General features: G+C 43.2%; 1 protein-coding gene across 1 annotated transcript in view; it reads right to left on the bottom strand.

Annotated features, from left to right (window-relative positions):
* The window catches only part of Pcolce2 (procollagen C-endopeptidase enhancer 2), a 55,741-nt gene extending 39,412 nt beyond the window's left edge, over positions 1–16,329 (bottom strand). Inside the window, exons 1-2 of the mRNA XM_028758968.1 lie at positions 16,084–16,329; positions 15,203–15,311 (exon numbers count right to left, since the gene is read on the bottom strand). Coding sequence (XP_028614801.1) covers positions 15,203–15,311; positions 16,084–16,163 — 189 coding nt within the window. The 5' untranslated portion in view covers positions 16,164–16,329. The remainder of the gene's footprint in view (positions 1–15,202; positions 15,312–16,083) is intronic.
* Between the last annotated feature and the right edge of the window lie 1,676 nt (positions 16,330–18,005).

Below are 18,005 nucleotides of genomic sequence, written 5' to 3'. Positions count from 1 at the left end.
AGAGAGAGAGAGAGAGAGAGAGAGAGAGAGAGAGAGAGAGAGAGAGAGAGAGAGAGGAAGAGAGAGGGAGAGGGAGAGAGGGGACGGGGGAGGGAGACCACTTTCTTACAGCTTTCCATAGAGTAAAATTAAAACACAGGGTAGGTCTGAGGGGTGGAGATTCATCTCATGGCAGTCTGCACGCCAGGCAATTATTCTGACAACTTAGCTGTATTAAAAGCCCCAGTTTCTGCTCTTTGAAACAAACTGGATTGCTGGAGGGTTGTTTTGTTTTTCTTTCCTTGTTTGTTTGTTTTCTAGTCTGTGATAGCATTGGGCTTTCTTATGCATGACACTGAATTGATAATCGTGTTTGGTAATACAGCTATTTTCAAAATACTAATTCTGCCACCCCAGGAAGTCTTTCCATTAGAGACAGGGTAGGTGTGTGTCACCATGTGGGAGAAACTTTAAGAGATATGGCTGAGCTGGATGAAGTAGGTTAATGAGGCATTTGTGTCCCCCTCCCCTTTCCCTCTCTCCTCCTTCCCCCTTCTTCCTGCCTGTCAGTCAGCAAACAGCCCAGCTTCTCCTTGGTTCCCACTGTGTTCTGCCTCACTGCAGGCCCAGAGAAAGCACCCACGGGATCACTGACTGTAACCTCTGGAACTTTGTGTGAACTAAAGTGACTCTTTCCTCCTAGAAGTTGGTTTTACAAAGTTATTTTGTCATAGAGAAGAAAGCCAACCCACGTGCTGCACCAGTGGTATGAACCTGGGTTTATCTACCAGTCAGCTGAGTTCAATACAGTGCTTGCTGAAAAATCAACACAGATAAAGACTGACTAAACGTATGACACTACAGAGGCTGGAGAGATGGCTTAGTGGTTAAGAACACTGACTGTTCTACAAAGGACCTAGGTTCAATTCCCAGCAACCACATGGTGACTTACAACCAACTTTAACTTGGGTTCCAGGAAATCCAACATCCTCTCTGGTCTCCTAGGGTACTGCACACTACTGTGTGTACTGTGTGTACTGTGTACTGACATGCACATAGGCAAATACTCATTTACATAAAATAGAAATCATTTTTAAAAAACATAAAATTTCTAATTTCATAAAATACAATAAAACCACTAGTTAAGTGCCAACTTGAAACCTACTGCTTAGAAAAGGTTGAAACTGAGAAGCATCTGTGTGACAAATCATCTAAAATGCACTCATAGTCTCACTTTGCTACCTTTCCGGAAAATTCAAAAGCTTCTTAGGCGTCACAAACAGTGTATCATATTTTGCTAATTTTATCAGCTGTATCCTTAATTTTAAATAATCACCACACTATTTATAATTAAGTTAGAAATATCAGTGGTGGGAGCCAGAGAAATGGGCCAGTGGTTAAGAGTGCTTTACAACTCCTGCAGAGGACCTACCTGGTTTGGTTTCCAGCACCCAGAATCAGGTGGCCCACAAGCACCTATAACTCTATTCCAGGGGGTCTAACACCCTCCTTTGGCCTCTGCAGGCACCTGCATGCAGGTACACATATGTACATATACATTTTTTTTTAAAAAGTCTTCAAATTAAAAAAAAGAAATACCAGTGACCTGGCTACAATTTCATGACAGAACTCCTGCCAAACACGTTTGAGGCCAAGAGTTTTTTCTCTGGCACACACAAAAGGATTATTAGCGACTAATTTGAGAGTTCTCTCAATGGCTCTGAAGTAGATTTTTCATGGAAAGCTGTGGCAGTTTACGTATGTGTGGGGCTGGGGACTGAACCCAGGGCCTCACTCCTGTTGAAAATACATGCTTAGCTCCAACCTCCCCCAGACTGCTGACTTAGCTTCAGTTCAGAACGTACCTGTGAGGCTTGAGAAAACTGAAGCAGGATATAAAGCCAAAAATGTGGGAAAACTGCTAATTAAGGTCAAAGTTCACCTTGCCCGATAGCCTCTGGGCTCGGGGCCATGAGAGAAAGTCCCTTCATTAGCAGGGCTTCTCCTCTGACCTTGTCTGGGAAATTTTAAGCCCCCACACATGCCTCTACCTGAGGAATGTCACATAGCCTTAGATTACAGGATCAATTTCCTTTCTCCTGATAAGAACTTGTTCATCCAGCACCTGAGATTCCTGAAGTGCTTCCCCATGCTAATGAGGCATTTCGGTACCCTGAGCCCTCATCCAATGACCTGTGCCCATCCTGGATGCGCCTGCTGTCAGTCCCCCAGAACTTTATAAGCCTCGAATCACCGTAAGTAAAGTTGATCTGCCTTCTGACTGCAGGCCCACTGTAGTCATTCATGGTATATACTCACAGGGCTTCTGAAATCTCTGCTTGTCGTCTCTGCTCCCACAGCCTGTGTAGACTGTATCAGAACAACCATCCACAAGAGCAGGGGGACCCACACAAGAAATGACATGGACTTAAACACTTCAAGAATAAACTCAGGTCCTTGAGGGTGGGGAAAGAAACATCGAGGAGTTGTATGTATGTATGTATGCATGTGTGTGTATGTATATATATGTTTATGTATCTGTGTATATATATGTGTGTATGTATATACATGTATGTATATGTATGTGTATGTATATATGTATGTATGTGTGTATGTGTGCATATGTGTGTATGTATGCATATATATACATGCATACATACACATGAGAGAGAGAGAGAGAGAGTTTTTTTAACCAAATATTTTTGTTGAGCACTGTACCAGTCTGTGCCAGGTTGTATACTGGGCTCTAAGGGGAGGATGAAGACTAAGTGTGGTTCCCTGTTCTCCAGGACAACATTGTCTAGGACAGTGTCAATGAACTTCTGGCTTCCAAGGATACTTGCTTGATCTTAGTAACATGAAGAATCCATCAATATGATTTCAAATGCTAAAATTAATTGAGCCATGATGGTTTTAAATCACAAGAGAATGATTCTAATGGATGCCATTCCTTCTGCTAATGACCTCGAAGAAGGCTTTTAAAAATTCTTATTAACTTTATTTGTATATGTAAGAATGTTTTGGTTACATACATATATGTCTGTGTACCATGTATATTGTGTGGTGCCCTTAGAAACCTGGAGAGAGCATCAGATCTCCCTGGAACTGGAATGATAGGTGGTTGTGAGCTGCCATGTGGGTCTGGGGAATCAAACTCAGGTCCTTTGGGAAAGCAGCTAGTGCTCTTATCTCGAGCCATCACTCCAGCCTCAAAGTTACTGTCGTTGTCATTGTTCTTTGTCTCTATTCTCAATTCAAGACAGTAAGAGGCCAAGAATGCCACATCTGCTCCTGTCTTCCTCAAATAGTTCTCATGAACTAAATCAAATAAGAACCTAAAAGTAATGGAATCATTCCTTCTTACAACATCCGGCACTCTGCAAATGTTCAGCTGATGGACATATCACACCTGCAATCCGGAAGGTTGACTGCTTCAATTTGGGCTACGGCAGTGGACAGAATCCTGGCAACACTTAGCATTAGAAACTATTTTTCATGTTTTGTTGCAGCTTTTGGGTGGGGCTTGAAACTATGCCCTGTAGTGTAATTGACTCATTTCTCTGGCAAGTGAAGAAAAAGAAAACATCAGGGGTTAGGAAATATTGCAAATCTAACCAAGGCCTTTTGCAGGACAGTTCAACCTCAAAAAGCCCAATAGCTTTTGCTTTTGTTTTTATTTTCAAACAAGGTCTCTGCTACATAGCCCTGGCTGGCTCTGAACTCACCACGTACACCAGGCTGCCCTCAAATTTGCAACAATCTTCTGACCTTAGCTTCCTGAATGCTTAGAATATAGGTGTGTCTCACCATACCTAGCTAGCATCTTATTTTCAATGTAAAATAGTGACATTGTGACTCCAAATAACACTTAGGAGGGGTGTGGATGGTTCCAGCTCTGATACACCAGAGCAGGATGCTTGAAACAGAAGAAACTGCGTATAGTAATACTGTCACAAGATCTCATCCTTCATTTCCAGAACTGGCACGGGTACCCTCCTTTCTGGCAGTCAGCACACAGGAACACAGTGGCCCGCAGCCAGCAGCTCCTTCACGGCTGCCTCAGACACGTGCTCACTCACTGCTAACTGACCAATTTGCTAATTTTCGTGAATCCCCAAAGCACTGATTCAGGATAAGCAGCATCTTGCTAGATGTTCCTGTTCTCTCCACTGCTGGGGTGTTTGCAATGGCGTTCTGAGGGCAACGCCATCACTTGCTGTCCAGTGCACAGCAGCTGACATACAGGTTGAAAGTGAAGTCCTTGGCCTCTGCTGTCTAGGTTGCTCTGGCCACAGATGATGGCACTGCCACCCTTCAGTCTGCTCAGCCCCAGCTTGGAAGTCTCCCTGACTCCTCTTTTTTTCTTTTCAACCTCATACCTCCTTGCCCACCAATAATTTTGATTCTACTTTACAATATATTTAAAATATATACTATATGTATGTGTGTGTGCTTAGATATAGACTTATGGATTACATAGAGTTATAGACATAGACAATGCATAGATTTCAATAATTATTCCAATATATTCAGAAGCCGATATATATATATATATACATATATATACATAAAATATATTTAGATATGGATTTATAGATTTCATAGATTTACAGATTTGGACAATGTATATATTTAGAAAATATGGGGGCTGGAGAGATGGCTCAGTGGTTAAGAGCACTGACTGCTCTTCCAGAGGTCCTGAGTTCAAATCCCAGCAACCACATGGTGGCTCACAACCATCTGTAATGAGGTTTGATGCCCTCTTCTGGTGTGTCTGAAGACAGCTACAGTGTACTCATAAATAAAATAAATAAATCTTAAAAAAAAAGGAAAATATATTGCAATATATTTAGAAACACATATGTGTGTGTGTCCATGCTTGTGTGTGTGTGTGTGTGTGTGTGTGTGTGTACCACTGATTTTCACTGCCACCTTCCTGTCTACCATACAGGCCCAAGCTACCATGGTCTCACCTCAGTTACAGCAACAGTTTCCTAACAGCCTCCCTCAGTCTACTCTCCACACAGCACCCAGGAGATCTTTTGACAACACGAGTCACAAGCTGAGGACGCCCCTCATTTGGAGCACAGTGCCCACAGCATGTGGCTCTAATCCCTAGCATTGCATAGAACCAGGCGTGGTGATACACAGCTGTAATCCCAGCCCTGGGGAGGTGGAGGCAGGAGAATCATAACTTCAAAGTCATACTTGGCTACTTAAATTTGAGACCAGCCTAGGCTATAGGAAACCTTGTCAAAAAAAAAAAAAGTAATTTTATGTCATACTGCTCTGTTTAAAACCATGGAGAGCCACTGGAATGCCTAGTTTGATGTGTCAATTTGGTTAGAAAATAATAGCACCTAGTTCCTAAAATATGCATTTCAGAGGAGCCAGCCTCCACCGCCATTTAAATTGTTGCTTTGAAACATGAATCTCTACGCATGCATGAATTATATAATATATGTTAAATATAGTATTTTTATTTACAGCTGAATAATATTTTATTATATATGTGTAACACATTTTCATTATCCACCTGTCAGCTGATAGACATCTAGGCTGTTTCTTTCATTGTATGGGAGCTTTTTAATTTCATGAGCACCTACTTCACTTAGGGCCTGTACTACTAGGATCCTGTCCAAAAATTCCTTTTCTGTGCCTATAAGTTAGCATCCCTTTTTTCTCCTCTATCAGACACAGGGTATCAAGTCAGGTCCTATGTTGAAATCTTTGATCCATCTGGTGTTGAGTCATGTGTGCAGGGTGAGAGATAAGGATCTAGTTTCATTCTTCTGCATGTAACTATCCAGTTTGACTAGCATCTTTGTTGAAGATACTGTCATTTCTCCAATGCGGTTTGTTTGTTTGCTTTATTATTATTGTTGTTTTTGCCTCTTTGTTGAAAATCAGAGGGCTATGAGAGTGTGTAACTTTAGGTCCTCAATTCTTTTCCTTGATCGTGATGTCTGATTTTATATCATTACCATGCTGTTTTATTACTGTAGTGTAACTTGAAATCAGGTATGGCGATATCTCCAGGAATATTTTTATCACTCTGGGTTGTTTTAGTTATTCTGGGTCTGCTGTGTTTTCCTATGCATTTTAGGATTATGTTTTCAATTTCTGTAAAAAAAAAAAAAATTGCAGTCAGATTTTGAGGGTGGTGACACTCAATCTGTCGGTTGCTTTTGGTAAGATGGCCATTTTCACAATGTTAACTTTTCTAACCCAAGAGCATGGAAGATCTTTCCATACTCTGGATCTTCTTTTATTTCTTTCTTCAGAGTCCTAAAGATTTGTTTGTTTGGATCTTTCACTTCCTTGGTTAGGTTTATTCTAAGATTCTTTTGAGGCTATGGTGTATCGGATTGTTTCTCTGATTTTTTTCTTTGTGTGCTTATCATTATTATATATGAAGGAATTGGTGTATAAATACAGTTGTATATTAACTATATGTTGAAGATATATGTCTATCTCTATATATAATCTCTCTATATATGTTTAGTTTAATATAACAAAACAATATATATATATATATATATATATATTTTTTTTTTTTTTTGGTTTTTCGAGACAGGGTTTCTCTGTGTAGCCCTGGCTGTCCTGGAACTCACTCTGTAGACCAGGCTAGCCTCAAACTCTTGAACTCAGAAATCCGTCTGCCTCTGCCTCCCAAGTGCTGGGATTAAAGGCGTGTGCCACCACCGCCTGGCTACAATATTTTGTTAATATGTTAATATATATTTTTATAGTTTTGTATTCTGCTACTTCACTAAACATATTGATCAACTGTAGATGTTTTCTGGTTGGAGTCTTCAAGGTCTTTTATGTGTAGAATCATATCTCCTGCAATAAGGACGTTTTGACTTCTTTCTTTCCTCTTTGTATCCCCTTGACCTCCTTCTCTTGTCTTAGTCTCTAGTTGAGACTTCAAGCACTGTATTGAACAGGATGAGGGAGCATGGACATCCCTGTCTTGTTCCTGATTTTCATAGAAAGGCTTTGCATTTTTCTCCTTTTAGAATAATGTGGGCTGTAGGCTTGCTGCGTATTGTTTTTATTATATTAAGGTATTCTTAGATTCTGTCCTTACAAAGTATCTTATGCTACCTGGTGTGTGTGTGTGTGTGTGTGTGTGTGTGCACTCGTGCAAGTGTGTATGTATTGTATGGGGGCATGTATGTATGTAGGTGCATACGTGTATGGAAGTCAGGCCAACATCCAAGTATCTTCCTTAATCTCTCACTGAACCTGGAGCTCCCTGAGTAGGCTCGGCTGATTGGCCAGTGAGCTCCAAGGGGCCTCCTGCCTCTACCAACCCTGTGATGGGATTAAACAGGATTACACCCAGGATTTTTATTTTAACTTGAGTGATGAACATCTGCACTCAGGTTCTCATACTTGCAGATCAATGTTTTACTGAATAAAACATCTCTGTCAGATGCCAAATGCACTTGAATTTTTTTTTTTTGAGAGTCTCAGATAGCCCAGGTTGACCCTAAATTCACTATATAGCCTAGGTTATCTTCAATTTCACCATCCTACTGCCCCAGCCTCCTAAGTGCTGAATCTATAGGCATATGCCACCAGACCCTAGGCTCCAGGATGTACATTTTCTAAAACCAAGGAGGAACTGAGGGTATAGTCAGTGACTCTTGGTTTGATGCCCAGCATAGAGAACAAAGAAAAGGAAAGGGTAAGGGAAGGAGGAAGGAAAGAGAAGGAAGGAGAAAGGAAAGGAAGGGGGAAAGAGAAAGGACAGAGAAAAGGAAGAAAAGACAAAGAACTTAGGCAAAAGCCAAAACCTCTTCTGCCCTAGGCCATTCCCACAAGTCTCTTCTGTTCACTCCTGGAGGACACTGGGAAACCAGGAGGCATGGCATTCAGAGGCCATCTATGGAGACTCCAAGTGCAGGGCCGGATATGTACCCTCCAGTAGTCTGGCTCCAAAAACTACATCTTAGACACTAGGACATGATGTGTCTTCATTGGGAATCCCTGAATAATGGTTTTGGCTGGTTTATATAACTAGGAGCTTGTTTGGTGATTTGGAATGCCAAAGAACGATAAAGTCTTCATCTGTAAAGACAGAAACGGACTTGCAATGTCTTTAATGTAGTCCTGGGGCAGAACCAGGACCTTGCACACGACAAGGTCCATTGAGCTCAGCCCTATCTCGTGAGTTTCACTGGCAGTCCTTTCTCTGCTTCTAAATACCCAATTTCAAAGTCACGAGGAACCTTCGGTTGGTGCCGGGGTGGGAGCTGGCTGGGAGGAGGTTTGGAGGCACTTCTGTGGGTGGAATCTTATGAAAGATCGTATTTTAAATGTAGAAAGGACACAGTGAGCAGTTTCCCATGGGACTCCGCCATGCCCCAAGGGATTAGCATGTAGCTTGAAACCAGTTGGCTTGCAGACAAGTTCTACACAAACATCATACTTTTATTCCTTTTTACAGCCTCCGGAGAAGTGGTTTAAAAAGATCAACATCACCTCTAGCACTGTGCCAAGGGGCCTTCTATCTACTACCCACTTCAGCCCTCATGTCAACCAAGGTGCCAGCTTCAGAAACTTCACCACAAACCTAGCAAACGTGTAAACAGGGATTCAAACTCGCGTCAATATGGCTTTCCAAAGCTTATTCTTCTAGGCTCCAAGGAATACCACACAAACAACCCATCATCCTGTTCACACTGCCTCTCCCTGCTTCTATTCAGGGGTGTGATTTCTCAACCATCATTACAGTTTCTGGGTTCAGTAAGTTCAGCACCCAATGGGTATATTATGAGCAATTTTGGTGAATTAATGAATTAAGATTCCTTCAGAGGAGGTCAGTGGTAGCCCAGAGATTTTAGCAAGTTTGTGTCTAGCAGTCAAACCCTATCATCCATCTCTGAGGCCACCTAACAGTGAAACAGCCGCAGGCTTCTATGTGCTGTTCCTGGTCTCAGTCTGGTCTGGTTATAGCCTATCTGTGATGAACTGGTCTCTCTCGACCTTGACATTTGTAAAACACTATTTGGTCATGCACAGTGTTCTAGAGTGAACATTTGAGGGGGGTACCTAGGGTATGGTGGGGAAGGAAGGGTGATATTTAGTGGCAGGACTTATTATGCTTTAGGAAGCTTCAATTCTGACTCTACACTGCTCTAAGTTTCCTGCTTATTCCGGATGTCTACACTGGTTGTCCAAGACTTAATTTCTCATGAGCTAACAAATAATGTATTTGAAGAAAACACTTGCCCCCCCCCAAAGTCCCAGAGTAAGAAATTCAAAGATAGCCACGAGCATAATTGCACTGTTGAGATGTGTCCGTGTGAGGGCAATGGACGCTTTCCTAGACTGTTCCTCAGGTTCCAGGGATAGCAATCCAGATGCATAACACCTCTCTGTGTGAAGAACACAGCAGCCATCTGCAAGAGCACACCCAACTCTAACGACACAAAAAACTGTTTGGAAAGAACTCTCAGCCCTGTTATTAATACATTTTAAAAAAAATCCTTCCTGGATATTTACCGTTATTAAATGCCTTCTCCATTGACAATGTTGTTATCAAAGAATTTCTGTCAACAAAGGAAAACATGAAGGCTTCGTCTCCAAGATTTCCCTGCCTATTCATTAAGCCTGTTTAAAGGCATTAGATTGAAAACAGCCTTAGAAACACAGGCAGAATAAATAAGTGTATTTATAAAACATCGTGTTTCCAATCAGTAAAAACACACTTAATTTCCATGTGAAAGAGGAAAGAAAAACAAATGAAAAGAGGCAACAGAAGCCCTCAAAAGCAAGCAGAAAACTAAACAAATTTAGAAAAAGTGGACTGGAGCTCCACTGGGAAAGCACTACCCACTTGCTTATTTATTTAGGATTTATAATTGTCCTTTCGAAAAGGACTGGAGGCAACAGGAAAGCTTTGTACTTCTAGTGTCTTAATGATTGAACCCTAGCTGGAGGAATTTATCTACTGTAAAATGCATAAACTTTCTGAATTACAAACTATTGGTTTGAAAGCTGGGTCTGGACTCAGTCAGAGAAGACGCACCTAATCCTCGAGAGACTTGGGGCCCCAGGGAGTGGGGAAGTCTGGTGGGGTGGGGGTGGGGTGAGGACAGCCACTTGGAGAGGAGGGTTGGGGGAGGAGGGTTGGGATGTGGAAGAGTCGGAGGGTGGACCAGGAGGGGGATAAAGTCTGAACTGTAAAAAAAGATTAAAGAATAAAAATAAAAATAAATAAAAATAGAAGGCAAGACAAGTAATAACTGCAGTGTCCTTGGCGCAGTCACATGGCTCTCAAGCTTGAAGGAAGATACAAACATGTTCTAATCGCCCGCATCCAAACTTTCCTTTGATGTAAATCATATTAACTTTAGCGTTGGGTAAATTTATTATTCAAGTGGCTAAATGATTATTACTCAGGTTCCTATAAGAGAAATGTTTATATTCATTAAAACACATAGTTAAGATCAGAACTTAAGTCTCCATTTAATGCTACGTCCTATGTCAAATGGCAGTTAAAAGCCAGGAAATACGTGGCTAAGGCCAAAATTCCATCCTTCTATCTGCCCTGCTAAGGCTATTCCAGACAAATAATAGTTAAGTCATTTTAGAACCCTTTCCTTACCCTTAGGTATAATTAACTGACTTAAATGCTGAGTTCCTGCCCAAATTAATGATTTGTTGTCTCAAATTATACATTTACCATTGGTCTTCTAGAACATCTCTACAGATTTCAACCTCCTCCTCACGGCCATCGCTGCCAATTTTCTTCTCATTAACCACACAAAAGTTGTTTAGAAGACACAAACCCTAAGTCCGCTTTAATTTATAAATTCCTTAAGCAGATTGTGACTGCCATTTAAATTTAATCAGACTTCTGGAAGGGCAGATTCAATATGATGACTTTAACACACATAAGTCATAAGATTACCCTCAAGGTAGTGGTACAGAAATGCCTCTCCAGGGCTCACGTTATTCATTTATGGAAACAACAAAGCACATGTAAAATAAGCCTGTGGGTCCAAACCCTTACAAAGATCTCTTCGAAATTTACAATACGTAAAGCTACTTAAGAGTGAGCAACAGAATGATTCCTAAACAACCTTATCACCGAGTCTCTTCTACTCAGAGATGTCATACCTGTCTACCAGACCCGACTCTCTGAGGATAGAAACCATGACTTGTCCCTGTAAGGACGGCGCAATGGAGCACTTACCTATACAAGGGACTCAGTGACTTGTGGCTAATGTTTGTATAAGAGCTAAGTACCTGCACAGATAATTGTGTTGCTGAGTCAGTAACAGTGAGTCATGGTATTAGGCAGAATACAAGATCTACTTAGTGTGGTGTATACACACACACACACAGGATCTCACTATATAGACCAGGCTGACCCCCACCCCCCATCCTGATTTACACTGATCCTCCTACCTCTAGGATTATAGATGTTAGCAACCACACCCAGTTAAAATGTAACCCAAGTTCTTCCTCTACCTGTGAAAGGGGTAAACGAACATCTGCCTCCCCCAGCTCAGAGAATTAAACACAAATAAGATGAAGTGGGTCAATCTCTGTGAAGGCCTGCTGAGAACTGTACATTAACATCTTAGCACGAGTTGCATAGTAAGCATATTAAATGTTCCTGGGAAGAATGAAGTAGCAGCTGATGAACGGCGGGGCGTGCATTGGCTGGGCAGCTGCGGGGCTCTCTGCATACGTAGTCTACATAAGCAGACTGCTGGGTTTTCCCTCAAGTCAGATTCATGCTGAAATTAATATTTAAAACTTCGGTAACTGGCTGATTTTAATACTCTTGAAATATTTTGTTATAAATGAAGCAATTACACCCCCATTGTTGTCTCTGTAGCATCATCTCCTTCCTACATTCCAATTCTCTGCTGGATTTTAAGTTCAGCAACTAATTTTAAACACCACTCTTATATACCTTCAAGATTTCCCAGAAGGCTCTGGGCTTCAAGTTTCCTGTAATTTATAGTTTCTGTAAGCAAAGTCTCAGCTGTTCTTCCTGGCCACCCACACCAATTATTCCTCAAGTCAAACTCTGAGGAAGCCGCTTTCACAGCCGACTTTTCTAGAAAAGAGAGAAATTGTTTCTAATCATCAGGTTCTATCTTTTAATTCCACCACAGGAGTTCTAAAAGGAACTAAAAGTCTCAAGGAACAATGTGCCAGCGGGTCCCTAGATTGGCAGTGAAATTATCCTGAAGCCATTGATGGACTGGCGATGTGGATGCCAGGGCTGCTGGACAGCTAGAACGACAGGATGTATCTCAGAGGCCGCTCAGACCCAGGCCACACCCCAGACTCATCTCCTCCTGCTCATGTCACTTCTGACATCATCTAGGCTCACCTAGGGGGATGCTGTAAAGGTTTCTGGTCAATGTCCTTGCGAAGCACTGAGTTACCACACTGGCCAAGATCCTGGTAGGTTCATTGCTACACTACTGCTTTCTCTGAGGATCTCAGATGCCTCCCACCATCCCCTGCACATTGCCTCAAAGGAGGACTGTAACCAAGTGTGGTGGTAGTTTGCCAAGGGCAGGAGCTTGGCACACGGCTGTCTTGCTTCAATTTCGTGGAGAGACGTTGGCCACACCCCAGTCTCATTATTTCAAATTTACTCGGAAGATTGATTTCCACTTTTCAAAGGATGTTAGTTGTCGAATCATACTAATTCTTGTCCCTTACCACAGACATAAGGACTATGTCATCTAATGCAGACGTCTGTGTGGTTAACTTCCTGTAGAAGTTAAGTCTACAGGAAGTTAGGAAACACCCAATCTCATCATTGATTACCTAACATTGAATTCTTTCATAACTCTCAAATCCTCTGATTCAGTGTCTAGCCACTCGTGTTTTAAGAACATGCTCAGGCAAATCAATTACTAAGACCTAGTCAACCAAGGCCACCACAAGTTGACGGCCACAATGATAAGGGTGATGGCAACAGGATAAAGTCATCAGCTATGGTGGCCTAGTATCAGCTTCCCTATTGACAGGGCAGGAGGACAACTAAGCAGTCAGGAGCATGTCCATCCACAATGTCTTTACACAGGTAAAACTAATCCCTAAAATTCTCAGATAGACAGACAAACAGACACACACACACACACACACACACACACACACGCAGACAGCACTTGAAAGGTGGCTATATGATTAGAAAATGAAAGCTGATTAATTTAAACAACAGAGAAGACAATGTGTTGAACAGCACTGTCATCCAAGAAGTTGCTATTAAAATTTAATATCCTAGTCTGGAGGCTGGGAATGTACCTCAGTTGTACATCAGCTGATCTCCAGGGAGCTTCCAGGCTATCAGTGCCAGACTGAGACTGCTGAGATGTCCGGCTTAATTGACTTTAGTGACACACACACACACACACACACACACACACACACACTATTGGTTTCTTTCCTTTCAGGAACCCTGCCTAATACCTGGCTTTGGGAAAGTCTCTCTAGACTGCCTTGGGTAAAGACCCAGCAGAGGACACCCCTGCCCAGGACAGGAGCCACAAAGGGGACAGGCTGGCACGTGTCCCTCTCAGCCAGAGCCACTGCATCCTAACTGCATGTACATCTGCCTATGAGACACCCGAAGGCAGAAGATGACATATTTCTTCATCTTTGCCCTCCCAACCCCTTCGAATCCAAGACTCCACTCAGGATTTCGGTTGGCTTCAGATTCATTATGATCCTCCCTCCGCTTTAGTTTTTTGTTCATGCTGTCCCAGCCACACTGGCCTCCTTGAGATATTAAGGCAATTAAACCTGTCCCCACCCCTCCACTTAACACTCCACACTCACTCCACCACCACACCCCTATGCCTTTTTTTTTCTTTTGGCAACTGCACTTCCTCTGAGGCAAGGCTCTCCCCTGTCCAGAAACCCCTCCCAATGGACACACCCTCCCTAGTTAAAGTCCGATGACACCGCAACGTGACTGCTAAATCCTCCCATACACAACCAACCATGGCTTTTGACTTGCTAGGCGCATGATGCCTCTTGGATCATTTTGAACTTGCAACTGAGTCACAATGAAACCACAATTATAAAACCAAGTCATTTTACATTTGTTCCCCAGCCTAATTTCACATTTATTAGTGTCAGTATTTCAAAGCTGTTTCTGGAACTTGTTCTCCACTAGTTCCATGTGCTATAATAATAGAATGAAGTCTGTATTCATTCAGTGAATTCATACGAAAAAGCCATGTTTTATATTATGGAGGGTCCTTCTCTCAGATCTGCCTGCTAAACTCAGGTCTTCACTACAGGTAAAGTTGGGCTTATCAAACCAATGTCTGACTAATTCGATTGGCCTCAGCTTTCCCATCCGTAACATAGAGAATATCACGATCAAAGTGATTCTGCAGATTGATTCACTGAGATGCTTGTTAATTACCTGGCACAGTTAAGTGCCTGACACACAGTCCTTCAAACATGTTCTGAGGCTGGGTATGTAACTCAGTGGTAGAGCACTCGTCTAGGATGCACAGGGCTCCGGGTTCAGTGCAACACATCATAACCGAATAAATGAACCCTTTTGATTACCAAATAACTTCCCAGGAACAACATGAAAATGAAGATAGTAACAAAAGTTACAGCAGCAGTGACAGGAAAGCATGATTCAGATGACTTTTATTTTCATTAATTGTGTCTGTATCTGGTTTTCTGCCTTGACAACCATAGGCATTTTATTAAGCCCTCACGACTAGCATCCTCCATACTTAGATGGCCTTTAGTGGTGGTTCCTAAGAAGAGACAACAAACGGCAGCAATGGTGGTAACTGTTGTTCTATTTCTCCTGAGTATGGAGTAGTCAAAACTGCTTTGATCTTTTATTTCCCGCGAGGGATTTGTGCCCACATGAACAGCATCTAACTTTCGAGGGTGTTTACAACAGACCTCTAACTAGAAACAGCCTCAATCAGGAATCCAAAAAATTCAATCAAGTCAGGCCCGTGTTGTCAGAAACTGGTGCTTGCAGGGTTTCTTCCTTCAACTATCATCTGGAGTCCTCTCTAATGGCTATTGCAGGACATCACCTCTTAATAAACCTCCCAGATAGCTAAAGTAAATCCAACATTTCACGGTTTCCGGCATCTGCCACTAACCCAAATCCTGACAGCAGAGGCAAATGGCATCAGTGCGCACTGTTTCCAGTACCCACGTCCAGAAGAACACCTTTTAAATAAATGCTTACTGTGATTTTCCAAGTACATTTGCTATTTGGAGGGTACATTCCAGGAAAACCTTCACTGCCAATAAATCCAGACTCTCCGGTAAGAATGCCGCCACATGTGAAAACAGGTCTGCAAAAATAAAAGAGGCGATAATGTTTACATTCGTGTGCAGTCTAGCAATCTAATGTTAATTTCAAAAGGGCATACATGCTGATACGAACTAGTTAATGTAGTTTAATAAAATCTTGCACCAATGAAAAGATCCGAAAGCTTGCGAGGTCTTAGAATATTTAAATTATAGCCGATAACCTACTCACCTAAATTCATCATTAAGACAGGTCATGTATGTGCATCTGTAGTAAAATATCCCACTCAAAAAGTTGTATTAAAAATGAATGATTTAACGGGAGAGAGTGGGAGAGGTGTTGAGAGCCACTCTGGGAGAGCTGCATGATTTAAAAGACCTGGTAAAGATTAAGTTTGTCTCCAGATTTAGAGACGGGTCTTGTTTTCTCCCCTTTTCGGAAAACTTGGGTGTCACAGCGAGCCCCTCCCCACGCCCCGGGGGAAAAAGGGAAGCAGATGCGGCTGGAGGTGATGCGGGAGTTAGCCATCCTGTAGGTGCCTCTGCCTAGGCGCTAGGCTGTTAGTGAGGAGTCACTTAAAAGAGCGGCTCCCCAGGTTAGCCTTAGATTGGCCGAGGCTGGGAGGAAAGCTGCGGTGCGGGAAGAGGGCGCACATTCGAGCGTTAGTGTTCCGCTGGGAGGCAAGGCAAGGGAAGGCGAGCCGCGCCACGTGGTGGCCCAGGAGCCGAAAAAGCCAGAGCGCTGGGGAAGAAGGCAGACAGCGGTGGCCTGGTGCGGGGTCCCGGGCTCGGGAAAGGGAGGGTAGGGGGCGTTACCTCTCTGGGGTCTGCGGCCGGGCCAGCTGCGCGGCGGCCAGAAGCAGGCAGAGCGGGATGCAGGCGCTCGCGCCCCCCATGGCCGGCAGCTCACTGCGGCATCCCGCCCGGCGCCCACAGCCAGGTACCGAGTGCGCCGCGGCCGGCGGGAGGGCGGCTTTTGAAGGCGACCGGGGCCGACTCCACGCCTAATTTCCCTGGGGGACGCGCCCTGGCAGCCGCGGGCGGCGGCTGAATGTCCCGTTTGTTCTCCAGCGGGAGGGGCAGCGGCCTGTCCCCTGGGCGGCCGCGGGGGAAGGGAGCCCCACCAGCGGTACCCAGGGCCAGCCTCGGCTCTCCGGTGTGGGGGTGGGGGGTTGCCCCCGGCTGCTCTCAAGTGAAACTGCTGGGGGAACCCGGCTCCTCCTTTGTGTTCTTGGAATAGCAGCCCCAAGGGGCAAGTAAAGAGATCCTTCCATAGTGGACGTCCAGCCCTTACTCTCCCTTTAAATACAATCGAGGTAGAGCCTGTGTGCACTGGAGCGTAACAATGGCTAGAGAGATAGTTTTGTGGGCAGATTTCAACATACATTTGCAAACAAGCGATTTGTGAGTGAATTATATTAAATGTCAGATCCTCTCATCTCACCACCCACGTTAGATTCTGAAAATGGTCTTTCTCTGCAGGCATCTCTGAAAAGGAAACTTTATTGATGAGTTAAGATTTACAAACTATATCCCCGAGAATGGTTCTAGCATCGAAGCTTTATTTAACGTCAGAAAAATTTCATACTTTTTAAAAAATGAGAGTCATAAAAGCATAAAAGTCAACAAGAACAGAATGCACTCGAGACTCATGAGGGATACAACTTGGGGGTTTCATTAATGATGCTCCTTTTGCGTTATGTTCACCTTTGTAAGAAGAAGAAAAAAGAAAAGAAAACAAACAAACAAAAACAAGGCAAGGCAGCACTTATCAATACCCCTAACTCCAGGGCTGAAGGGATAGCCCGAGAGCACCGAGGGTAAGAGGGCTTGCCTGTGGTTCTTTCAGAGGACTCAAGTTCGGTTCCAGCACCCATTATCAGTCAGCTCCGTGGGACTTATTACCCTCTTCTGGCTTTTGTGGGCACACACACACAAATATTTTTAAAAGATTTAATTTCTAATAATGAGTTTGTAATCTTAAGAACTTACCACTCTGGCAAGCAAATAAATATGACTACAGGCAATAGTATAAAAAATCAGGAAACCCACCAGGCAGTGGTGGCGCACGCCTTTAATCCCAGTACTTGGAGGTCAAAGGCAGGTGGAGCTTTGAGTTCAAGGCCAGCCTGGTCTACAGAGTGAGTTCCAGGACAGCCAGGGCTACACAGAGAAACCCTGTTAGGGAGCAGGGGTGGTGGTGGTGGTGGTGGTGCTGGAACCAGAATCCTCTTCAGAGTTTAGATTGCCTTAGCATTTAAGACAATTTTTAATTTATTTATTTTATGTTAATAGGTGTTTTGCCTACATGTATATATCTATGCACTATGTGTGTGTGTGTGCGCGTGTGTGTGTGTGTGTACACAGTGTACACAGAGACCAGAAAAGGGTGGAAGATCCCCTAGAACTGGAGTTACAGCCAGTTGAGCCACCTTGTGGGTACTGAACCATCTCTCTATACGCCCCACCCCCAGTCCCCAGCATTGGTTTTTGTTTTCATTTTTTAAAGTTGGTGGGGGGCAAGAACCTAACCAGGAATTACAACCTTAAAAAAAAAACTTCCCTAAATGTACCACACCCTGTATGACATTCTTGTAAAAGGAATTACAGAATTTGGCAGCATACATTATATTCTGAAACTTACACCCACAACTAAGTAAAAACCTCTTTAAAAGAGCCAAGAAGAAAATAAGTTGTTTATTTTATGCACATTTCCAGAATGAGCTATCAGAAAACTC

Source organism: Grammomys surdaster, unplaced genomic scaffold (assembly GCF_004785775.1).
Source record: "Grammomys surdaster isolate TR1022 unplaced genomic scaffold, NIH_TR_1.0 126248, whole genome shotgun sequence".
NCBI classification, from domain to species: Eukaryota; Metazoa; Chordata; class Mammalia; order Rodentia; family Muridae; genus Grammomys; species Grammomys surdaster.
The sequence above is the reverse complement of the archived record's forward strand: the minus strand, read 5'-3'. Positions and strand labels throughout refer to the sequence as shown.